At 41.5% G+C, this 24577-nt stretch overlaps 2 protein-coding genes and 1 non-coding gene across 5 annotated transcripts; all 3 read right to left on the bottom strand.

The window, feature by feature from the left end:
• Window positions 1–798: 798 nt before the first annotated feature.
• lrp3 (low density lipoprotein receptor-related protein 3) lies at window positions 799–11969 on the bottom strand. 3 transcript variants are annotated; one of them, XR_006844391.1, is made up of 8 exons: window positions 11336–11962; window positions 8563–8701; window positions 8221–8426; window positions 6935–7551; window positions 6182–6654; window positions 5830–5962; window positions 4597–5593; window positions 799–2360 (listed from the first exon to the last, which is right to left on the bottom strand). XR_006844391.1 is itself a non-coding variant. In XM_046400681.1 (7 exons), the coding sequence occupies exons 1-7, from the start codon at window positions 11421–11423 to the stop codon at window positions 4718–4720; spliced, it is 2529 nt and encodes an 842-aa protein (XP_046256637.1). In that variant the 5' UTR covers window positions 11424–11969; the 3' UTR covers window positions 799–4717. The 3 variants fall into 3 exon arrangements, 2 of the variants coding, with proteins under 2 accessions (XP_046256637.1, XP_046256513.1); XM_046400681.1 differs by having other exon boundaries at window positions 799–5593; window positions 8563–8698; window positions 11336–11969; XM_046400557.1 differs by having other exon boundaries at window positions 799–5593.
• A 433-nt stretch (window positions 11970–12402) lies between these two features.
• On the bottom strand, window positions 12403–12476 carry trnat-agu. Its single transcript has one exon. It is a non-coding gene; the product is annotated as a tRNA-Thr (tRNA).
• Window positions 12477–13901: 1425 nt separating this feature from the next.
• Window positions 13902–23509, bottom strand: dnaja2a (DnaJ heat shock protein family (Hsp40) member A2a). The gene is made up of 9 exons (XM_046400424.1): window positions 23297–23509; window positions 21900–21959; window positions 20692–20921; window positions 20436–20516; window positions 20160–20293; window positions 19873–20069; window positions 16764–16908; window positions 16036–16163; window positions 13902–15082 (listed from the first exon to the last, which is right to left on the bottom strand). Exons 1-9 carry the CDS (start codon window positions 23372–23374, stop codon window positions 14894–14896), a joined length of 1242 nt encoding a protein of 413 aa, XP_046256380.1. The 5' UTR covers window positions 23375–23509; the 3' UTR covers window positions 13902–14893.
• Window positions 23510–24577: the final 1068 nt, after the last annotated feature.

Raw genomic sequence — 24577 nt, 5'->3', positions numbered from 1 at the left:
AACGGTATAAGGATGACCACTCTGCGATAAAAAAAGAAACTCACCCAACCAGCAGCCTGGGAAGAGCAAAAAAAAATCACTTCGCTTTATACAGCCCAACTATCAGTACGGTCTTACCTTCAGTAGTTCACCATCATAAATCATACTCCACTCAATTCCTAGAATCCCATGTCTGTGTGTCGAGTTGAAATCATTTTTCACTGCCTAGGGCCGTTTCTATTTCCGTTAGAACCTTACAAATGTAAGAGAGAAGAGTTTCCCTCACCTTGTATAGACAATCTTTGTGTCCTTGCATTTGGATAACGTTTCCAGTGACGTGTATTTGGTGGTTGCCATCGATTCTATTGGCTGTGACGATTTCATACAGGTGGCAACCATCCAAATCGACCAATGGGTTAATGAGATAACGCCCCACGTAAACATTGAATACGAATTGGGGACCGTTTCAAGAAGGAGTTGAGTTAAACTGTGAAATTTCAGTTGATCTACTCCGAGACGGAAAACTCCGAGTTTCCGGTTTCAGAACAGCTGATCTGACTTAGTTCAATCAACTCTGAGTAGGCTGACGCTGAGTTCAGCGCTGAGGAATGTAACATTTGATTTCTACGCAGCAAATAGAAAAGGGGCAGGGGCATATATATAAATATATAATATAAATGAATAAATATGACTGGAGATGGAAACGAAGTTTTGACAGTTCAGTGTGGTAGCTGGCATGTCACTAAATGGCTTGTAATACACTTCCAGTAATATGATGGCAGTAGTAGTATTTTTGACACAAAAGGAGAACTTATGACATTTTGCTCGCTGAAAAAAATTGTAATTGATACAGTTTGAAGTTTATTAATTGCAGGCACAGGAAAACAATAACTAATAAACAGAAGTCTGTACAGGGTTCATATCAGCAAACCCCCACATTGTCACTTGACAATCTCTTTCAGCACAAAATATACAAATAGAGTTCTCAAAATGATAGAAATGCTTTTATACAAACGCAGTATCTGTTGACTTCAGCCTTTGAAGGTGAATAGACTCCAGAATCTAACAGCTAGGAGAGGAGATGCCACTATCAGACAATCTGGTTCAGTAGCATTTTACTTTCCAGTGGCCTTGATCCAGTGTATTTACCTGTGTGCTAGCCCATTGAAAAGTACAGTTACTGTAGCAAACTGGAAAGGGTTTGATACTTTAGAGTGAATAAATGCAATGAAAAAACAAAAAAACACTGACAGACCATCCTTTATCTGAGCAGATGATCTATAGCAGATGATAAAAGATCACCTTAACCACATCAGTGTGACATAATTTCCTGTTTACAAACAAAAAAAATCTACTTGAAATGTGTTGCCACAACATTCTCTATCATTTGTTGGCTGCAGTCTGAAAATCATTAACGCCATAAATGTCACCAAGACTTTTACAGATAAAACAGGTAAACAAGCTAAAGTAAGGCTTTAAAAAACTAATTTCCTTTTCCCCAACTCACAGCCATAATAATCCCAGAGATTCCTCACACAGTGGTGCACTATAACGCCAATGCAGTCAGTTGTACCAATCACATCACATCATACAGTTGTGTCCAGAAACAGACTAATCTCTTTATATTTATCTATCTATCTATATTTACAAGAGCAAGGAGAAACCATTAAGGCATTCTGAACACACTTCTGTACTTTACAAAGCAAGTAAGGAAATACATTGTGTAAATATATATTTCACTTTAAGTCAAATGAGGATGACGGACTTTGAACTTAAATAAAAAGGTACAAGGAGATAAAACATGCAAAGCAGAGATAAGCAAACTGATATGTATTCGTCCATATCTCAAAGAAAGGAAAGGGAATCAGAACGTCATTCGACATGAATTACTTGTGAGCGTATATTGAAATATCTCTAATGGCACATAACATGTAGCAGCTGTTAAAATTAAAACTCCTATGAGAAGGGTTGCATGGCACATTCAGCTCACTACAGCAAAAAAAAAAAAATCAACCAGCTTTTGGCTTCATGCTTTTATCATACCCTCCCTAAATTCACTGGTGACCTCACCAACAAAAATTAATACATTCAAGTCCAACGGTGATAAGTGAAGGGTCACCGGTGAGAGAGACAAACTTTAAAAAAAACACCAGAGACATAGGTGACCAGGTTCAATCAAAGTCAGTGTCCGTCAAGGAAGAGAGAGGAATATAAAGCAGAACTAGTACAGTTCTACGTTGAAGGTTGAAAAATAGAAGTCTTTGTTTTAACATCCTGTCATAGAAAATTCAACAGCATAGATATGAATTTCCAATGGAATAAACCAGCAGTTCATGTCTTCAGTGACCAGCCACCAAGTCAGCAGTACTGCAGAAGTACTGCTGGAATGAAAAGGATTCAGCAAACCATCAATATTCTGAAACAACGCCCCCCTTCCCAACATTTCCTAAACATTTACTTATAATCTTCACTGCGCTGAATGCATACAGACACAGTCATGTTCATTCAAGTGGGGAAAGGCTTCCTTGAGAGAACAGTTTGAGTTTGACTTGAGGAGGATGAGTGGCTGAGTTACAGCCAACATACTTGGACGTACTACCTTCAACCAAGTTTGGCTTGTTTTTGATTAATCAAGTCAAAAAAGCTGGACTGAACTAGTCGATATAACTTCCAAAACATAACCAATGGCTTCTTAAAAGCGGTCACTGAAGTAACTGTAACTGAGGACTGGTCATGCACAGTAAATATTGACTAAAACGGTTTGGCATGATTAAACTGTTGCATGATTCAGTGACGCTGCACAAGTGTTTTACAGTTTCAGGGAATATGCTTATTTGCCCTTTTGCTAAGAGTCAGATGATTAATACTACTTTGGTATCTCATATCGTTACAAGCGAGCACAAAAAATGAAACGAACAAGGAAATGCCAAGAGTGCAGTTCCTTGAATGGCCACTTGAGGCTCCGAAAGTGAGTCTATACCCATAGACAACCATAATAAATTATTCAACTTTACAGCAGGGATAAACATTTACAATCTCATACTAATTCCCCTTTTCTTGGCAACTATAGAGGGGTGAAATGTTTAAGCAGTCACGCATAATTAACAGTGTGGTCGCTTTGAGTGACAATTAGCCGCGGGCTGTCTGCTACGTGTCACCTCAGCTAACTGGAGAACCTGAATTTGGTAGTCATGGAGTCTTTTGAAATAATGTTCAAGAAAACGCTGGACAGATTATAGGGCTTGCTGAGCAGTTAACTTGAAGAGGTCTGTGCTCCACCACTTTGCCCATATTTTGGATTAGTTAAAGTCAGGCACTGCTGAGATGGCGACGGCCACTACAGTCACTACAGTGGGATTCACAAACAGCTCTTCAGAAACTATGGATGATGTGACAAACGCTACATCCCTGTTTTTTTATAGTTTGTTTACAAATTAGGCAGCAGCCAGTTACTGTAGCTTAGCACAAAGACTGAGAACAGGGGGAAACAGCCTGCCCAGCTCAGAGGGTAACAGAAGTCCACCTACCAAGTTCATAAGCTACCTTCAGACAGAGCCAGGCTAGCTGCTCAGTGTAACATCACATTTTACAGATGGATCTACGAGTGGTATCAATTTTCTCATCTCTCCACAAGAAAGATAATAAGCATATTTCTGAAAATGTCAAAGGTTTGTGGTTCAAAGTTGTAATTAAAAGGTAAGTCCGGTGATAGTTTATATTTTTCTGTTTGTCAACAAATGCCTTGAAATGACCAAAACTCACAACATATTAATATTACTATTACGTTTTTTTTTTAAATATAGTTTATTCTTTGTTAACCAAAACTATTAAAACACATCAATGAGCCATACCATTGCACTGTGTCATTACCATGAGCATGAACACTGTATTTTAATTTCATTCAGTCCTCCTGTCCTACTGCCGCAAGCGTGTATTAATCCGTGCCTGAAAATAAATCTCCAAAAAAACACTATGCATTGTTTAAGCCTGGAAACTCCAGTATCCTGTTTTGCATAATTATTTTTGAAAACATTAAGTATACGCAGGCTTTTGAAGCTGAAGTATTGACAGATGAATTGGCATAAGTTTTGGTTATGGCCTTTTCACATGATTTGTTGACAATAACAGTAACATAAAATGTTGCCAGCTATATGCTTTACTGCCACAGCTAACCATGACCTTTTAGAAATGTCATACAATAATGATAGTAATACCACTTCAGAAAATAAAGAGGAAATAAGACAGAGTAGGGGACCATTACTCAGATAAATTCATATGATTACTTAATAGGCTTTTATGGTTCACAGTATAGCGGTATAGAACGGCTCCGGGTAAGGACAGAAAGGCTGCTTTGGCATTGTAGGAATATGTTGCCAATGTTGTACTGGTACTGGTAGCCAGAATTGAGTTTGGAACGGGCTAACGATGAATTAACAGGATGTCTCTTTGCATTTAACTGTAGGAGTCAACAGCAAGACCCTGTTTGACAAAGACATTTACTGTTCGACACAGACAATAAGCACTATCAACGCTGGTTTCATTAATCTTAGGAAAAGACTGCATATGCACATTTTTATGCATTCAAGGTGGACATGAGCTAATTTTATTTCACTTTACCTCCTCAGTGTTGTGGGTCAAGTTGGGTTGGGACACATTTCAAGGACACTTTAACAGAGCAGATATTGCTGACACCAGGTCTCAACAGAGTGTAGGGAAGGAGAGCATCTTCCCGAACTCTTCAGCATGGTGTTGTCTCCCTCCCTGAATCTCCTCCCTCATCACTGAAGGTCCTGCTGAATCTGCAGAGTCTGCTCTTGCCCTCCCTCCTCCTCTCATCCTTGCTTCTTATTTCCCTGCATGGCACTTGCACAGTAAAGTGGCTATCGCTGTCCTCTGCTTTCACAGAAGAAGATGAGGGCTCAGAAAGTGAAGGTGAAGTCATCTCCAGCCCCTGTGAGTGAGGGTGGGTTGCAGATATCTGGGAGCTGTTGGGAAGCACAGGGGGCGAGATAGGGGACAAGGGCCCCAGGGGAGAGTAACGTCTCAATGAAACACCTTTTAGGTTAACAGCGAGCTCCAGAACCAGTTTCCTAGATGCCCGGGGATGGCATGGGGGTACAGAAGTTTCCTGAGGAGGGGGGCTGCTATGTGCCGAAGAGTCACTTTGAACAGGGGTGAGGAGCTCAGGCTGTGGAGCTCTGCTGCTTTCCATGCTGACAGGTGACAGCTCCTCCTCTTCTGGACTGTCTACAGACTGCATGGAAAGAGGTGAAGCAGGGCTCTCGGGCGAGCAGGCCTGCAGGTCCATTGTGGCTGAGCAGCAGGAGACCCGCATACCCACTGCATCAACTTCATCCTCAAGCCCAGCTCCAGACCTGGCCCTTACCTGGGGCCCCTGCACATCCACAGTTTGGTAGCTATGAAGCCCCAGTGTGATCTGTGTGGGCCCAGGGTGGTCAAGCAGGGGGGCGTGGCCTCTATTTCGCCCTCCAATGTGGAACAGACGACTCCACAGATGCCCAAGACGCCGACGAGAGGAGGAGTTGGTGCGTCGTGTCGAGTGTCGTCTGATCTGTCTGCGCATCGCCAACCGCAGGTTCTGTAACATGGACGCCTGGAGGACAGGGAGGTCAAACAAAAGGGGAAACACAGAGCTGTAACAATGAACTAACAGCTCTAGACAAACACACACTTTAGACTGGGTGGACAGTTTTGAAGTTTATACAGTGAAATTATTTCACTGTATAAAGCAGCCAACCTCCATTAAAATTGTTAGTAGATTTCTATTTTTGGTTCAAAACTTCAAACCCAAAAGACCATGTGCTGGTCTATTTCTTGCGTGTTCACTACCTGGGTGGGGTTGTATACTGGAAAATCCTCCACAGGAGGGATGAGACCTTGTGCGATTAACTGACCATACGAGGGGGGAGCCTCTCTCTGAACAAACTCAGCCTCCATGCGAGTCATCTGAGTCTCAAAAGCTCTGCAAGGGAGACAGACAGACAGTGAAACAGAAGGAAAGAGAAAAAAACTGAAGAGATGTAGACAAAGACTGAGTGATTTTAAGGTGATACAAACTGGCTACACGAGCAAAGTTTTGGGATTGTGCACCGTCAATCACAATAAAATGCAACACCAGACAATGTGTTTTGAAAAAAAGAAGGACATAACATGCAAATGTACTGCAAAGTTGCGTCCCCACCTGTACTCTCTGCTCCTGAGGGAGTGGAGTTTGAGGGCACAGCCGAGGGCAATGACTAATAGGAGACTGCAGACCAGACTGCCGATGAGGGCAGCTGTGATCACTTTCCTGGGCACCGCTGTCAGGCAGTCCCTCTCGTCGCTCCCGTCCAAGCAGTCCTCCTGGCCGTCACACCGCCATGTTTCAAAGATGCATAGGTTGGTCCCACAGTGGAAGTTTCCAGGTTGGCAGTCATAGCAGTTCTTCTCGTCAGATCCATCTGGACACCTCTTCTGGTTGTTGCAACGTTCAGAGGCTGGGTAGCACACTCCAGTACCACCCTCGCAGGGAAACTCCCCATCTGGGCACGTCGGGCAGGCCTCCTCATCGCGGCCTGATGGGCAGTGCCAGTAGCCATCGCAGCGTTGGCGTTCAGAGTAGCAGCCCTGATCACTGCCACAAGGACGCTCGCCGGGAAAACAGTAACCTTTGACCTAAAAAAACAGAGGAAAAATGTGTAACTGTCTAGACACTCAACTTGTCAAGATGATGAACATCAACTCTTTCTTTCAACCATACTATTCAGAAAAGCTGATTCCTTAGGACAGATAGAAATGGTGCAAGGAACCCAAAAGACATATGAAGCATTCAGTATTGGCAGAGGGACAAGAAGCTTAAAGAAGGAGGTCTAAACTATAAGCTGAGCTTCATATGAATTGAGGTTTTACAGTAAATCTGGAGACTAAGTAACAAGTTGTTCCCACTCTGTAGTACCTGATATGTGGCGTTGAAGCCATGTCCAGGGCTGTGAGGCTGGGCCATGTATAAAACATTCATCTGACCCCGACTCGACTCCAGTAGTGCTGGACGCCTGTTGTTATGATACGACAACACTTGTAAGAGGTGCTCTGCCCGCTGCAGCAGGCCATCATAGACATGCAACGAGTCTCCAGGCCCCAGCCGCAGGTCCAGCTGCAGCACAATAGGCTTGGGGTCCTGGGTGTCCAGCAACCAGGAACATCTCAGCTCTGCCACAGTGCTCCTGTTGGCCCGAAAAAAATCTGGGGACGCAAAGGAGCCATAGAAATTCCCCAGACGTTTGCCACAAGTGGTGTCAGGGCAACCCAGCTCATCTGTGCCATCTGGACAGTCGCGAGCTCCATTGCAGCGCAGCACAGCAGGCAGACAGCGAGTGGAATGGGCCTCTGTGCACGGGAGGGAGCCGAACGGGCAGAGGCCATGCTGAGCCTCAGTGGGAGGAGGGGAGCAACTGCGTTCGTCGGTAGCATCGCCGCATTCATCCTGTCCATTGCACTTCCAGGAGCGAGGAAGACACTTCCCGTTCCCACACAGGAATTCATCTGACTGACAACTGCTTTGACCCAGGTGACCTACAAAGAAAATAAATTGGAATTGCAACACTAATACTCAAGAAGACTCAGGGAGGATGTTATACTTTAGCTAGGGTAATAGATGACTGTATGTCAGTGGCGGGCCGTGGGAAGCGTCACGGCGAGGATTCTGAAATCTGATTGGTTAAAGAAACAGTCAGTGGCTAATATAGTCCAAATTGCGTGGGCCAGCACTACTGATTCTGAAGGCCCTGGGCAGATTAGACTGACATGGCAACACATAGAGGCTGAAATCTGATTGGACAAAAATCGAACATCCACATACACGTACTAGAAGCGGTGCAGCCGACAGACATGCTACGAAATGAAGAGAATAAACTGTTGGGAATAAATTAATACAATTTCATAGAACAAATATTACAATTTAGGTTGTAAATGTAGGTCAGTGCTTCTGATGGCGTTTAGGCCAGCAGAGAAGGCCTTGCTGGCCCTGACGGCCCGCCACTGCTGTATGTCGATATGAAAATATGGAATTATAAGTCACTATCCCATCACATTCAAAGCTTTGGTAGTTTTTGTTTAATCTTTAATGATAGTTTTATTTTCTCTAGTCTAAATTATTTATAGTTCTAAAACTGCTAATTTGGATTCACTCAGGTTAAGGATTGGACAAAATATAAGCTAAATAAAAAACCCTGTCCAGCTTACCTCTGATGTAAGAGAGGCGGAAGCCCTGGGCTTGACCAGAGCCGTTAGCCTGAGAGTGGAAATAGAGCCAAACACGCCCCCTGGTGGATATGATCGGCTGAGGCAGCACGGAGCCACACAGCCTGGATTCCCCTTTATACGTAGGAGTGAGCAGAAGCCAGTCTCCCAAACAGCTTCCTGACTCTGCCACGTCAAAGTTACGGAAACTAGGACAGAACATTGATCATTTCACTCCGGAGCTGCTGTCACATGTATATTGTATCTGTGTATCTGTGTGTGTGTGTGTGTGTGTGTGTGTGTGTGTGTGTCTGTATGTGTCTGTGTGCATGTGAGGGGTTCTACCTGATGGTAATGACCTCCCCCTGGCCTCCCTGGATATGCCAGCTGCAGTTGACTCCAGGAGGGTAGTTTAAAGGCCAGGAAGGACTGTAGATCACACCCCTCCGCTCTGTATGGACCTCCACTCGCTCACTGCAGCCTGCTGTGTAATGAGAGGGAGATGCAAACACACATGTAAGTGATGGCGCTCTCTACAGTCCTTTTGTAGAGGTTCAGGTCACCAGTAAATCACATAATAACTTTGCAGACCAATGCAAGGAATACTGACATTTGACAGATATTCTAGCATTAATGCATTTAGGGATGTGGTCATATTGCTGCTATGCTCTACAACAGTGTCAAACATTTTATCCAGATCTTTTGTCTCTGATGAGTGCAAAAACTTTCACAGAGTGCCTCCTCGTGACGAATGACCTTAGTGCCTTTCAGAGGAACTGATCACATGGGGCCTCTAACAGCAGCAGCAGCAGTCAAACTGGCAGCCAAGGCAACAGCATCGCCTGCTGCCATCGTACCATTGCTCCTGGGAGCAACACAGTGTGAGGTGGCCAACGAATAAGACACACAGGTCTGTGCAGAGAGCAGGCTATGAATACCATGGTTTTGTAGATATGAGACATCAGGATCAATGTTAGATTTCTAAAGAAAGACTTTGAGAAGAGGAAGACTGCCACAAGTATTAATGACTTTTTAATGAACAAAAACGGGAAGGATTTCATTCTCCTTCTTATATTGAGAAAGAGAATATAAACCTACTAAGCTCAATGTTTAATTGTCTCTTTACTGCTTAATGCCACAGTAGAAATGAAACACACACAGAAAGAAGCTGTACAACAGGGTTCTTAATTAACCAGACCCACAGAGACAGAACATTAGCTGAACTGCTTAACAGTGATTATCCAACATGGTCACACAGCACAGAGTCTGCTCACTTCTGCTGAGTATGTGCGCCTGTTTCAGGCTTGCTTGATGAATCAGTAAAGTCAGCAGAGTGAAACAAGGAGGCAGGGGGAGGAATTATTTACAGAGACAGAAACCGACTGCTCGGACACAGCTAGCTCACACACACACACACACACACACACACACACACACACACACACACACACACACACACGCACACACACGACTCCAAAAACTTAGGACACTGTGTAAAACATAAATCCAACCAAATGTGATCATTTGTTAATCATCTTCAAATAATGCAATAATATAATCTAAATAGCCCCCAGAGATTTATTGGAAGTATGGCAACAGGACAGTTTTTGTTTGTTTGTTTGTTTGCTTTTGCTAGTGTTGATTGTAGACTGCATTCAAGTAAAAGTGCAGCAAAATGTGTCTGAAATACGAGAAGTGAAAGCACTCATTATGCAGATGTTAATGATGCAAATGACCGAAATATTATTATATATGACATCATTAGCTTGTTAATACTGAAGCAGTGCTGAGTGAGTAGCATTTTACTGTTGTAGATGGTAATGCAGAGCTAACTAGCAGCTCCACCAAAGACACAACTCGAGGACATCTGAAAGACATCGTTTGGAAGGTGTTACAAGCCAAATATGCATTGTATTTTAGAAGCTCATCAGCTTTTTTAGGTAAAACCTTTAATTCAACAGCAAAGTAAAATATTTCCCAGTGTAGTAGTCAACATCAACTAGAAAAACTCACAAGAAGCTCAAAATTGTAAGCAAATTGAATCAGTTCACCAGGTTACCTCCCACCACTGAGAACAGGACAGAATACCTTACAGAGGCACAGGAGGGTTGAGTTGGTTTTAGATGTCTGTGTTGCAGTGTTAAACACTTCAATCTGTCATCTGGGTTCTTTTCAGAAATAACATTAAATCCTCTGAAGAGCACGTGAGATGTTTTAAAAGAGATACTGGGATCACAACAGTACATATAAGGTCTTATTCTTCTTCAGATATAAAGATCTACAGCTGGTTGAATGTGAAAAGGTGCCAAGCCAAACAAGCACCGACGTGTTCAGGATAGTGTGTGTTTAATGGTGTGTGTGACCACTGCTTGTCAGGGTCTCTTCCTTCCTGCTCTCTCTCTCTCTCTCTCTCTCTCTCTCTCTCACACACACACACACACACACACACACACACATACACACACAAACACAAACAGCTCTAAAGTCTGAAACTGTTTGACCTGTCGGCGGGTTTTGCAGTCTTCTCGTTTATTTTCATTCCAATAAAGTGCAGGACGTGATAATAGCGCGGGGGGAGGGAGGGGGGAGGAGAGAGAGAGAGAGAGAGAGGGATTGACTGGCTGCAGAGAAGCAGTGATGTAATGCTGATAGCAGCATCACATTTGTGAAAGAGCATCCATGTTTCCACACTATCCCTGATCATTTACCCACCGCGGATCAATAGCGGCAGGCTTGTGCAAAACGATAGCCTCGTCTCGATCCCCATGCGATCAAAACAATGAAAACACTTGGTCTTCATCTATCTTATCACTTTATCAGGGTGACACGGGAGACAGCAGCACGCACAACAACATCCACTCCTTCTCGGGTGTGAACATCAGGTTTCATAGGAACGCTCTCTTGTGACTGTCAGTGGTGCAGAGATATTAGAAGCTTTGTAAACTCCGATAAGGACAAACAGGCAAACGACCACCCACAGATACCTTCTATTGACTGAATTTTCTGGATAATTTGAATTTTCTGCATGTGACCAAGTTGTCCCAGAAGGTTTAACGAGATGTATACACAAAATGTGTGGACAGATTTCAAGCAGCGGAGGTGCATTGTTGTTTCTCACCTGCACAGAGCAGAGCAGTACGGAACCACAGCAGTCCAAGCAGCAGCTCCGTCAGTCCCATGGTCCGTGAGGGGACTTCTGCTATCATCTCCGACACGGTCTGCTCGACATCTGCGTCCTCCAGCGACGCTCCGGCTTCTGTTTTCAGCTCACAGACACCGAGCTCACCGAAACGTCTTTCCCGTGGATAGGCATTGTGTCCTCAGCAGCGAGTCAAGCAACCAGGTCAAGTTAGCGGCAGCGAAACTCGACAGTTCCGGTCATTGCCTTCAAAATATGTTGTTTAATCAATGTAGCTTTCGAACAAACATTTATAGTAAACAGTGCATTACTTAACGGAAACTATTATTTAGCTAATATCTCATAAATGGGATTTTTGCGGTTTGTTTGAATGGATCTATGTAGCCTACTAAAATAAACTAATTAAATATGGGTAATGTACAGATTTTATTTCTTCTCCAACGCGGACAGACAGGTACAAGCAATGCTTAAGAGCCACCTGGTATAATGGTCTTGCAAGATGTGTTTTTAAGATTTAAGAAGCCATGTTTTGCAAGTCTTATTTTCGAGAGAGCCTAACTTCCGGTTTTGTTTTGGCCCATTCTGTGTTCGGCTTGCCGCATCAGGACAAAGTGGTACACATTCTTTATAAGTCTTCCCTCCTCGCTCTCGGATTGATTGTGACAGTTGTATAGAAACGGCAGGCATCGTCCTGGAGCATACATTACCCCACGAACAGCGTTCCCTCGTTGAAAGGGAGAGTTCATCCTAGATACGGTTGCCTCATGATTTTCATCTTTACCTTCACCAAGTCCCTCCTTTGTTCTGAAGGGTTTTTGGTTCAGTAGACTGTTTCTCCGCCCCCATATGGTCAGATGGGTGTACTGCAAATCTCTCTCATACAGTGAATAAGCACATAGGACATTTAAATCTGTTCATTTATACAGAGGAAATGGAGCATTTTCTTTTAAGTAGAAAAGATATTGTCTGTTTTTTCTGCTTCAATAAGCGTTGAACAGCAAGCGAAATTAACTACTAGGACAATGAAAAAGAAGAAAGAAAGAAAAAGGCACCGCTGGGATTCGAACCCAGGATCTCCTGTTTACTAGACAGGCGCTTTAACCAACTAAGCCACGGCGCCGGTGATATGAATCGCCGAAATAGGCCTTTATGAAAATATCAACATCCAGAACAGGAAAAATTCATGCAATATAAGACTAATCATGTGATGATCACGTGTACGGTTGTCAAAAATCGGTCAACTCCATTGGGATATTACTTCACAGTATAGCAAATTGAAATTACAGTGCACTGATTTTTGTGTTCTCTTACGTTTAAATAATAGTATGTAAGCATGCAAAGTGGTGGTAGAGTTTGAATGAGAAACTCCATACGTATGTATGACAGTTTTCATTTGGAAGTAGTGCGAGTAGGTGAGGTAAACAGTGGAAATGGTCAGCAGGTGGATCATGACATGAGCATGATGAGACCTTAGGAGGACTTGTATCAAATCTGTTGTGTGAAACTTTCTTTTGGCTTGAAATTTGTGACAGACGTCTGTTATGTAGTTGATTTAACTCTCCTCTGTGGCTCTGGTCTGTTCTGAAGAATTTACTTTCTGACTGTGGGAAAATGGGAAAAATGGGGAAAAAAATGGGAAAAACATTAAAATTCCCCCAAAAACCTTTTTAACCAAATCACACACATTTAGACTATTCTCAGTTTTCTCTTCTTGATGATAATGTGATGACTAATATTTTGATTTTACTATTCATTTCTTTTGTTGCTTCCATTCACTGAGCCCTCCTGGGGGGTGGCCCACCTCCTAATCTGAATTAAAACAGGACCATACTGACAAAACTAGTAGTGAGTACTCTATTACTAATCAAACATATGACTTGTACAGTATCACTTTACTAATTAAGGTAGAAACCCCAGTTTGGAAAAGCAGACAGCAGTACCAGGTACCAGCATTACAGATACATATAGTGGATGAATCCATGAATACATGAGTCCAACGAGTCCAAGGATCTGCACGTCACATTGCCCAGCTGCTTTGTCTGTGTATGCACATCGGTTAGTTTTTAAATTAATTATTGTAAGTCACACACTGAGCAAACAAACATTTCTTTCTTAGACTGATCTGGAGTTTCCATTACCGGGGGGGAATGGATTTCATCAGCAGTGACAGAAGTAGAAGGGTGAGGGGTTCACCTCGAACACTAGATCATAGTCCTACATGGCATGGTATTCACTGGGGCAACCACTGGTTATGATACTCCTTAAATACTTAATATGACCTATATATATATGTATATAAAAAATATATACACAGACACACACACCAAAAGTTTAGTGTTATGATCAGAATCTAAGCCTATCAGTGCAATCCTTATTGAGAATATAAATATAACTGAAATCCATCATGTGACTTGTTAGAGTCTCATGTATCCAGGTGTTAAACACCCCCCCCCTCCCTACCCCTTATTACATGAAAAACACTTGAGGTAATATTATTTTTCTGATTATTAATGAGAATATAGAAAACAAGGCACCACACAGTAGATGATATTTCAACAATTTATTCAACAACTTCATAGATATTTTTTTAGGAAGTGTGCTGCTGTATATGATGTTTGTTAAGTGCGGGAACCAAAGCTTTTACATGCACATGGTCTCAGCACAGATACAGGCTATACATTTTCATCATTTCACTTTTGTTATTTCTTTTTTAAAAAAAAAAAAAAAAAAAAAATCACACAGCTTTGAATACAGCAGCTGATGAAGCTTACCAACAACCAGTTCAATGATATACACAATAACCAGTTTTCGGTTTGAATTAAAATATGAAGAAAAAAAAAAGAGTAAAAACCTACAAAGAAAATGAAACTGTAAAAATCGGAATCAAATCCTACAAATGGCGCTGAGTGGATGAATCCATGAATACATGAGTCCAAGGATCTGCACGTCACATTGCCCAGCTGCTTTGTCTGTGTATGCACATCGGTTAGTTTTTAAATTAATTATTGTAAATACTATGAAAACAAAATGCAAGTCACACACTCAGCAAACAAACATTTCTTCCTTAGACTGATCTGGAGTTCCCATTAGCGGGGGGAATGGATTTCATCAGGGGTGACAGAAGTAGAAGGGTGAGGGGTTCACCTCGAACACCAGATCATAATCCTACATGGCATTCACTGGGGCAACCACTGGTTATGATACTCCTTAAATACTTAATATGACCTCGTCCTGAAGCTGCTGTTTAAAGTGTCTAAATCTGTTTCAGGTGCAGTGCAAAGTCTCCGACTACCCCTGTGGGTGCTCCTCAGACAAAGTTCAAAATAATCTCAGCACACAAGTCAATGACAATCAACAGTTCCAGGTGCCACAATTTAATTTTTGATCTGTGTCTGAGGAATTACCATGCTTTTCAAGACTGACCAGCATCCTTGTTTACTCTGCAACTCATACATCTTCTCCCCAAGCAGAACATGGGTTTTGTGTGTGTGTGTGTGTGTGTGTGTGTGTGTGTGTGGTGTGTGTAAGAGTATGAGACTACTGATGGGCACACTGTACCCCTGGGCCATGGTGGCCACCCTCCTCATCAGAACTGTCGTTGTAGGCCTCTCTGCGACTACCCGATGATGAGCTCTGGCTGACATCATAATCCTGCAGGTCAACTTCCTCTGTGTCTCCTGTGATGATGGGTGGCTCTGATCGTGAGGGCAGCATGTCCTCCAGCTCCTACACATGGAAAACATGCATCATAATGTATCCAACAGACAGCAGCATCATCAGCATCAGCATCATGCCCTTTAATCACACCAGTGTTAAACGGGTGTCAGATTAACAGCGCAGTGCAATGTTATCAAGCAGAAAAAGAATTTAAGCACCCAAATAAGTACCGACATCCAAATTGATGTTATATGACTTAAATTACTTTGTCCTTCTGTAAGATCTGCAATATGACTTAAACTCTGCTGTAATTCATAATTTGTATTTGTTGGCCTCAAATTCAAATGTTCACCTTTTCTACCCGTGTATCAGAAGGCGAAAAAGAAAAGATCTGTGACACGGGGAGCACAGTACACATCTGTTTTCAAACCCTAACAATATCACTTGTTTTTCCTCCCACAATGTCTGAAACAAGCGCTGATGTACAGCAGAATGCTGTGGCCCTTCTTCAGAGTCTCTACCAACAGCACACCATCTGTTCTCCTTCAAAGCTAACAGCAGTGGTGTCCCCTCAGTTGTCTGAAGGCCAAAGAGCCTCTGTGATCCCCAAGCTTTGAAAATATCTTTGAAGTCACTTGTACAGGACTTTGACTGATGAGGCTCGCTGTACTTTCATAAGGACACCTGAGATGCTAAAGCTAATAGTCAATGGTGTGATCAGGAATAAATCACTGCACATTCTCTCTTATACAAATCTGCCAGGAAATCCTACAGACGAGCCTAAAATTCAAACTCTAAATTTGTGTTTATGATTTTTGCTGCCGCTAAGACCCTCTGGAATCTATAGTTAATCAGTTATTCATCTACATACATCATGATAAATAAACATTACAGACATTATAATCAACACAACTATAAAACAACCGCTGTTTTGATATTTATGTCTTCCCTGTAGTCTGTCAGACAATACCCGAAGACGACAGATAGTTATTAACTCAGTGTATATGAATAACATGTCGTACCGCAAGTTTCTCAGGGCTGATCCAGTTGTTGTTTGGGAACTGGACATCAAACTTGACAAAGAGATCTCCCTTCTCAAAAGGGTTTCTGTACTGTGGCATGCCCTCTCCTCGCACCACCCTGACCGAACCTGGAAAACACGCACATTTCAAAAGAGGGTTTATTCACAATTCACTGTTACGAAATTTCACACTTTCTACAGACCTCAACTTATTCATGTAACACGCTCAATAATAGTTTATTCCACAGCTTCCAGTGTAGAGACAGTTGTAAACATTTGGTAGTTTGGCAGTCTTTCCAGAACTCTCACTGACAATGTTGATGACCCCACCCTTATTTATCAAGTACTGTGTGATGGTCTCAGGCACCCAAGTCCAGCACAACTGGAACCTTGTTGTTTTCAGCTCACTGTAGGAACACGGTAAGTCATTCTTTTCCTTGCATACACATGTTTAAAAAATCTGCCTAGTGGTATTAAATATTTACACTAATCACACAAGTGCCAGTGGAATAAAGTCGTTATGATGAAGCAGAGAGAAAACATTCTCTGCACAGATGCAAGGACAAGACAGCAGCAAAGTTATTTGTGTAACCCTTCCCTTGTCCTGCAACAAGCCATCACAGATTTCACTATTAAAACAAATATTACACGTCGCCCAACTACAACTGCTTGTTGAAATAATGTTAAAAATAGAGAAGACAAAGATGAATTATTATAAAGTGTGTTAACCTGGTTCAATGACTTTGCCAGCAGGGTACTTCACAACAATCTGTCTTCCGTCTAAGTGTTTGAGCATAAACTGGAAGCCGCACAGCGCCTCCACCAGCCCGATCTTGTGGTTCATGAACAGGTCATTGCCATCTCGCTTGAATATCTGCCAATTGAGAAGAACAAAAAGTTGGTTAAAAATATTGGCTGATGAGCTTGTTTTCACCCTGGAGTTAATTCTAACATCATGGTCTATTCGTCTTTTGTGAATGATGTCAGTTAGTTATAGGACAAAGGAATTTACGGTGTTCATACAATCACCAGTTAACAAACAGCATCTGCTGGTGAGAAGCAGCACTGCAATCACAAAAAACTGTAACAGTGAGGTAAGCTACAGAGTCATCATCTGGATTACAGGTTATATTTGAGCAATTTCCTCCACAGGAAATTTTCTCCCCCCCAAGTCAAATCCTTTGGCCAGTTTAACTTCACTTAACAAATGCACCAAGCGGCAAATGAATCTGCCCATTAACAACACCTACTTGTATTTCACGGTGTTTGGCTGACTTTCTACCTTATTTTTATTTTCATCAAAAGAGTGCATGTCAGTAACATCCAAAGTACTTGATGGTGTTATCAGTTCTGCTGTCAGTGGCAGATTGTAGTAACCTATTTTTCTTTCACCACTCACTTACATATTTTGACATCAGTGACATCAGATAGCTCCCCTGGGACCAAGAGATAAGGGCACTGCTAGAGCTCAGCCTGCTGTTCTTGTTAAGCCAAATTCACTTTGTCAGAAGTGACTCAGCTTGTGTGGGTTGGGCATTCCCCACTGAGGAAACCAATTTAAGACAAGCACCTAGCTATGATAATTGAGTCTCAACTGCTGAACAACAAATCACAATAAAAAAACAAAAACAAAAAAAAAAAAAAACACACATGCACAATTTTTGCTTTACAGAAATGTAAGGCATTTGTGGGACAGTTCTGCTTGGATCAACGCGTTCAGTCTGTCCTATACAACATGGTATTAATGTTGTCCTATTTAAATCCTGCTTACAAAGAGGTGTGTCTGGGGACATTATCTAACCACTCATGAACAGCGTCTTTTCCAAAGCGCCCCTGGCCAAACCCCACACTTAACATGCCAGTAAGTTAGAAGATCCTTTCATTTCAATCAGTGAATGGCATGTAAACATTATGTGTTGAATTATGTATGTCACAGGTGTTTTAGTAAAACCAAGGTGTTTTAGTGGGTCTGCCCTCAGGTGAGATAAGAACTGTTTTACACCAACAACTAAAGCACAGCTAATCTTCTCTGACAGTGGTGTCTGAGAGGAGGATGTTGTCCAAAATAAGAACTATACTGGACTTTCCCTCTCACCCTCTCCACAATGTGTTGATCAGCTACAGGAGCTCGTTCAGCAACAGACTCATACTGCCACGATGCACCACAGAGCGACACAGGAAATCATTCCTGCCTGTCGCCATCAAACTGTTAAACTCAGCACTGTGACAGACACACTCACTTGTATATACAATGTACATATTGGCTACTTTTACACATTGTACATACCTGTATTTTTAAATTTTCTTAAAAAATTTTGAATACAGTTTTTGTAAATACCTGTACTTGAGATTTTAGTTTTTGTTTATCCTATTTTTATACTCTGCACTTTTCTCCTTTCTTGGTCGGGAATACTGCATGTGCAATTGTCTGTAGAAACAAGAATTTCCCTCCAGGGATTAATAAAGGAATTCTGATTCTGATCTTAAAATATAAAATGAAACAGGTTGCTTGAAAATGCTAGAAATCTGATTTAGTTTTACGCCCAGTATGTTGGCACACTATGTATGTTGTGTGCTAGTGATCATTTGATGACTTGACAGTGTTTCAACAACAGCATTCCAAATTTATGTATTAGAGTACCTAGCCCAACAACAGAAAAACGCTGGCTAGCAATTCTTCAAACTTATTACAACACATCTGAAATCAAAGGAATTTGGTTATGATACACTGACCAATATTCATCACGGCAGGTACCCACTCATGTAATTCATTCCCGGTCCTAAATTTGGAAAATGTAGAGCTCTGACAGCACTGCCAAGACAATCTGGTAATCAGCACCCAGACCGTCGAGAGGCCTAAAGCACTACCAGCTGGATGTGACTGCTGAGACAAACTGCACGTTTAATTCTGCAACCCTGTTGCACAAATTGTGAATCACTCAGTTTTCTGACCTACATGAAGAAAATATAATCTATAACTGAACTGGTTACAGGTAGCACATGTAAGGCTTTTTGCACTCACTGCACAACATACTGACTTTTGTGACATTAAATCAACAAAATCAAAAACAAAAAAAGAGACCATGGAACGCAGCCAAAAGGTATCAAAAAGGTCGCCCATCCAGTTCACTGTCCTAGCAAGTATTTTGACAGCTCCTATTAAGAGTCATATTTCACAATCTGTCTCAAAATGTCAAATATTTCAAAAACAGTTTGGGTTATCTTGGTAGTAGTGCTAAGGCAGGAGACTTCTTATTTCCAACCTACATATAAGGCAATCCATGAATGCAATTGTTTAACTGGTTAAACTGTATAAAAAAAATCCAGTACATGAAGCCCGAGCACAACGCATCAACAAGACAAAAAAAAAAGCTGAAAAATGGGAATATGTCTTTAATAAGATAAGATAATCCTTTCATTAGTCCCATAGTGAGGAAATTTACAATAAAGCTTTGATTTGTACGGTTTCACCTGAAGTTTGCATTGGTAAAAACCTGCATTTTCACATTAGTTACTGCTTTTCTAATTAAAGTCCCACCAGGCAACTTGTTAACACAAAGACTAACATGGATACTGAAACTTTAACTTGGTTTGAACCCATTAATGCTTGGAATTTGCTTGGCAGTATTTAAAAAACAAACAAACAAACAAAAAAAAACAATTCCACTCCTATACAGCTTACTGAACAACATATGTAGTGGGAGGTTGTGATCAGGGGACAGAACATGTCACAATACTAAGCAATAATTGGCAAATAAAATATAAACCATATAACCAAAACTGTGTCCTAAATAATTAAAAACAATGACACAGAGTGCCTAGGGACTGGTACACCTACCTCATGATCCTTTTCCTGTAGGACAAGGACTATGTCCCCAGGCTCAACGCCAGGTGCCTGATCAGCCTCGCCTCCAAAGGTAATTTTCTGGCCATGCTTCATGCCTTTGTCCACATGTACTTCCAGAATCTTCACCTCCTTCACGACTTTCTTGCCCTCACATTTTTTACAGCGGTCTTTCTCACTGATAACTTCACCTGGAATTGTTTAGAGAATACAAGGTGAGGGATCTGTGGAGGCCAAGACATGCTTGATTGCCAGTTTAGATGGCTCACGGCGTCTCTTACCTTCCCCGTTACAATCAGTACACACAGACTGCATCTGTTGGACCATCCCTGGGGCCAGCTGTCTGATCATGATGCGCATGCCACGCCCCCTACATGTTGAACATTTTTGTACAGCGCCCGTCTTGCCTCCCTGCCTGCGCACACGCATACACATATGAATTTATTTTTAGAAACTTAGGAAACATAACAAGATTAGCACCAAATATCACAACTGAAATAAACTAACAAAGCAGCCATCAATGTGGACTACAGCACCACGCTGGTTGTACAACTTACCCATTACAAGTGCTACACAGTACATTCTTGCTAAGTTGTAGTTTAGTTGTTTTTCCATTATAAAGGTCCTCCAGTGACACCCTGTAGAAAAAGTGTCACATTTATTTTCAGTTAAGGGAAAAGACAGAAGGATTAGACTCCAACAACGTGAGCTGAACATAAATGATACTTTAAATAATTCCAAACAAGTTTTTTTGCATGTAAGAAAGTACAAATGTGTAATTCAAGGAAAACAAGGGTAAAAGCTTGGTCTTACTTGAGTGGGTGGACCATGTCCTCGCCTCTTCTCCGACCTCCATTCCTGGAGCGACTCCCCTGGCCACCCATGAATCCAAAGAGTCCACTGCCAAAGATGTGGGAGAAGATGTCATCCATCCCTGGGCCACCCCCACCTCCTTCCCGCAATCCTTGTTCTCCATAGCGGTCATAAAGTTCCTTCTTTTCAGGGTTGGTCAGCACTTCATAGGCAAAGCTTATTTCTTTGAACTATGTTTTGATAGGACAGAAAACAAATATGTAATAAGATACTACTTTCATTGTCAGAACAGTGCGGTCACACGGCAAATCATCAGTCAGCTAAGCACAGGGAATACACAATACAGCTACATGTAGTTTCAAGCCTGAAAGAGGACTGAAGTGTTTAACAAAAATTGCACAGTATTCTATATAAGCTTCCTTTTTCTGTAAGGGTAGTCTCATAACGTGCCAGCTCAGGACCTAACAAAGCTGCACTATTCCATACTTATCGGTGATTCCACACCTGATCACTCAAAAAGAAGTACTGAAGTATCATTCATACATATAACACCAGCTACTCTGAAGCAATTGTTTTGTTAACAATTCATGCTATAAACATTAATATACACTTGCATTTCAAAGGTAAATATGAAAATTATAATAACAACAATAACAAGTCATGCCTCCAGGCTTAACATCTTGAAGTTGCCATGGCATATTGTGAAAAATGTGCTTGTTGCCTGTTGCGAAAACGGCACTGCCATATGGGGCCTTCATTTATAGCATTTCTACTAATACTCCAAAATGTGGCTTTCTAAGCTAATGACAATATAATGCTGAGCTTTGATGGGTCTGAGATGATGTTGCAGGGTTGGCTCATGAATTTCAACAGTATGTACAAAAACAAATTAATAATGACAGAGCCCAATACCAAGGATTCATTGTAATGACAAAGGGAAAGTAAAACTAACACAGAAAGTAATTTTGGACCACTGTCTGTCTGCACTATAGAATATATGATCAGATTAATGATGCAAGTTCATGATATATGAGGCATTTGGACTCAACAGCGTCATTATTTTTGTTCACTGAGCTATTAAAAACACATTACAAATAGCTTCAGAAAAAAATCATTAGGGAAGGACAAAGATTTGGTTCCATTCACTGTTAAACAAACCTATGATCAATAATTTCAGTCAGATCTGTGAGGGGACCCTCAAGTCTTACCTTGTCACCAGCATTGGGGTTCTTATCAGGGTGATATTCTTTTGCCAGTTTCCGGTATGCCTAGGGGTACACAAAGAGGAATCCGTATTAGGTAATATCGCCCCAACTGTAGACATGCGTTGTTTGCGAAATTATACACCGACGTGACTCATACACATATGAAAGAACCTTATCACCTGTTAACGCAATCACACGTGCCTCCCTGACGACACAAGACATTACAGTCGACCAAACACTGCCGGTAACAGCGTTACGCGTTCGAATAACGTGGATGTTTTATCGTTTACTGAGTAACTATTGCTAAGACGACGTGACGATAGTTACTCATTGCTTTTATCAGCACTGTACCCGTAATTATCATCTTGTCAAAAATGGCAATTCAAAATGTCTGACATTATAATCACCAGCTACCGGTTAAGCAAACGTGTCTGAGCTAATTAGCTTATCTTGCTAACACTAGCCAAAGACGGCGATACCCTAGCCCTCTAATTACCAAATATGATAAGCATTTCCCACTCCGTCATATAAAATTAACCGCGACCCCGAATACAGAGTTAGCTACAGATCAGTACTGACCAACTAAACTGTGTAACGTTAATCTTTAAACGGAATTACGTTTACTAATCAAGCCCACAATGATATAGTTCAAATGGCACGCAATGTGTAGTCAGGTAGCTAATGCTAACCGAGGCTGATTTTAACATTAACAATTCAATTTAATGTTTAGTCTTCACGCTGTATGTCGTAAACTGGTTCGACTACTGATAAACCCACACAGGGTACAACGCACTGATATCAATAAAAGATGACCCCTTCTAACTGACAACTGTTAACATGGCTGTCCGGACGAACCGAAAGAGCCGGTTAACGTTAACCCTAATCCAAAGATCACAAACTCAAATCAGCTTTTTATGTTTACTTTGTCACTGTTGTTGAACGCAAGCCTGTCTGTCAAGTAGTTAGCTGTTCATAGCTTCCAACCTCTGGGAAACATCAACCACCTCTGTCCACAACCTTCGACAGGTTTAGCTAGTTACATGACACCTGAGCCAAGCTAACGTATGGTCAGTCACTTGACTCGTAACGTCACAAGCCAGCGTTTAGTTAAGGTTATCCACGTTAACCGTCATGTTTAAGGGAATAACACAACTCAAAACCCACTGTAAATAAAAATGAAAAATCAATCAGATCACACAAAACCCATAATCATTGAACGTCACTGTCGCATCGTCAGACCAACATCTAGGCCAGTTAGCTTGCTAACAGGCTAGCCGAACGCACAGCTAACACTAGCTAGCTGCGCATAGCAACGCATTTCCTGGTTGTAGCAATTATAACAAAACTACAAACAAAAACCTAATACAATCCATAGTTTTCAGCTTTTCTCGCGTAACTACCTTCTTCAGCTCATTTTCAGATGCGGATGGAGACACTCCGAGAATGTCGTATAGTTTTGTATCGACAACATTCGACATGGTGTTGCTGTAGATGTTGCTCCAGCAGGGAGGAGGATGGACAAAGAGAGAGAGCCGGTGGAAAATGTTTTGCTTGCCTCGTGCCTCAGTTTCCGGAAAGCAGGCGCTCTAGTTGCCCACTGCTGCCTCCAGGCTGCCGGTGTGCTGAATGACTGCTGAGCGGCTCCACCGCCGTGCTTACTCGAATTATATCTTATCTTTGATAAACTTTGAAAGTGGGGAGACAACGTGTTGTGTCAAACTACAACTGCGAACACTTAGGCTGATTAAATGTGTCAGTTCTTTTAAAGCGAAATTTTGCAATCTCTAAACAAATAAATCCAAAGTCTTTTTTTAGTTGATGACCTGTAACAAGTCAAATTTAATATACCTTCACAGCTAAGTAGTCCTAACTTCAATAACGGATATATTTCATTTTAAAAGGAAACATATCTAAATTTTTGACAAACAAATGAGGATATTTTTCCTCAAAAGCAACTGCTGTATCTGGAGCTGATGATCTGAAGACTAAAAACCTAGACTTTGAAATATATTATTTGATTTATAAGTGGTCAGTAGTTCATTAAAACATTTCTGAACATTTCTTTTATATTTTAAAAGGAGTTTTGGAATTTCTTATTTTTCAGATATTGTAATGTATAATTCTAAGTAGTGAGAATGTATTTACATTTAAGACGTCATTTATTATCTATCTGACTCATCCAAGTGCTATGTACAGTTTTAGTGTCGTGTTGAAATATGTTGCCTCATGTCTAAACTATTGTTCAGCTCTTCTTGTACTCTTCTTGTCTGTGATGTCAGAGCACCCTTTGTGTGACTGTGGCTGTAAAAATAGATAGTAAGGATAATGTTTATGTTATTCCAAATAAACCACACAATATCTTATCTAATCTGCAGCTAATCATGTGAGTTGAGCACAACTACTCAGAAATATCTGACCTTCAGCTCAGAATAATATGTTGATTAATAGCATACATCTGCACTACCTACCAAGGGGGCAACCGTGGCCTAGAGGTTGGAGAAGCGGCTTGTGATCGGAGGGTCACCGGTCCGATTACCGGACGGGCAGGAAAAATTTGGGTGTGGTGGAGTGATTAATGTGAAAAATGCCCCCTCCCCCCTATAACTTACTTTATAGTCAACAGTATAAAGAGGCTCTGTACCATCTTTATGAATTTTGTTCAGTTCAGTTGGCAACATCTG

Source organism: Scatophagus argus, chromosome 1 (genome assembly GCF_020382885.2).
Source record: "Scatophagus argus isolate fScaArg1 chromosome 1, fScaArg1.pri, whole genome shotgun sequence".
Lineage (NCBI taxonomy): Eukaryota > Metazoa > Chordata > Actinopteri > Scatophagidae > Scatophagus > Scatophagus argus.
The sequence above is the reverse complement of the archived record's forward strand: the minus strand, read 5'-3'. Positions and strand labels throughout refer to the sequence as shown.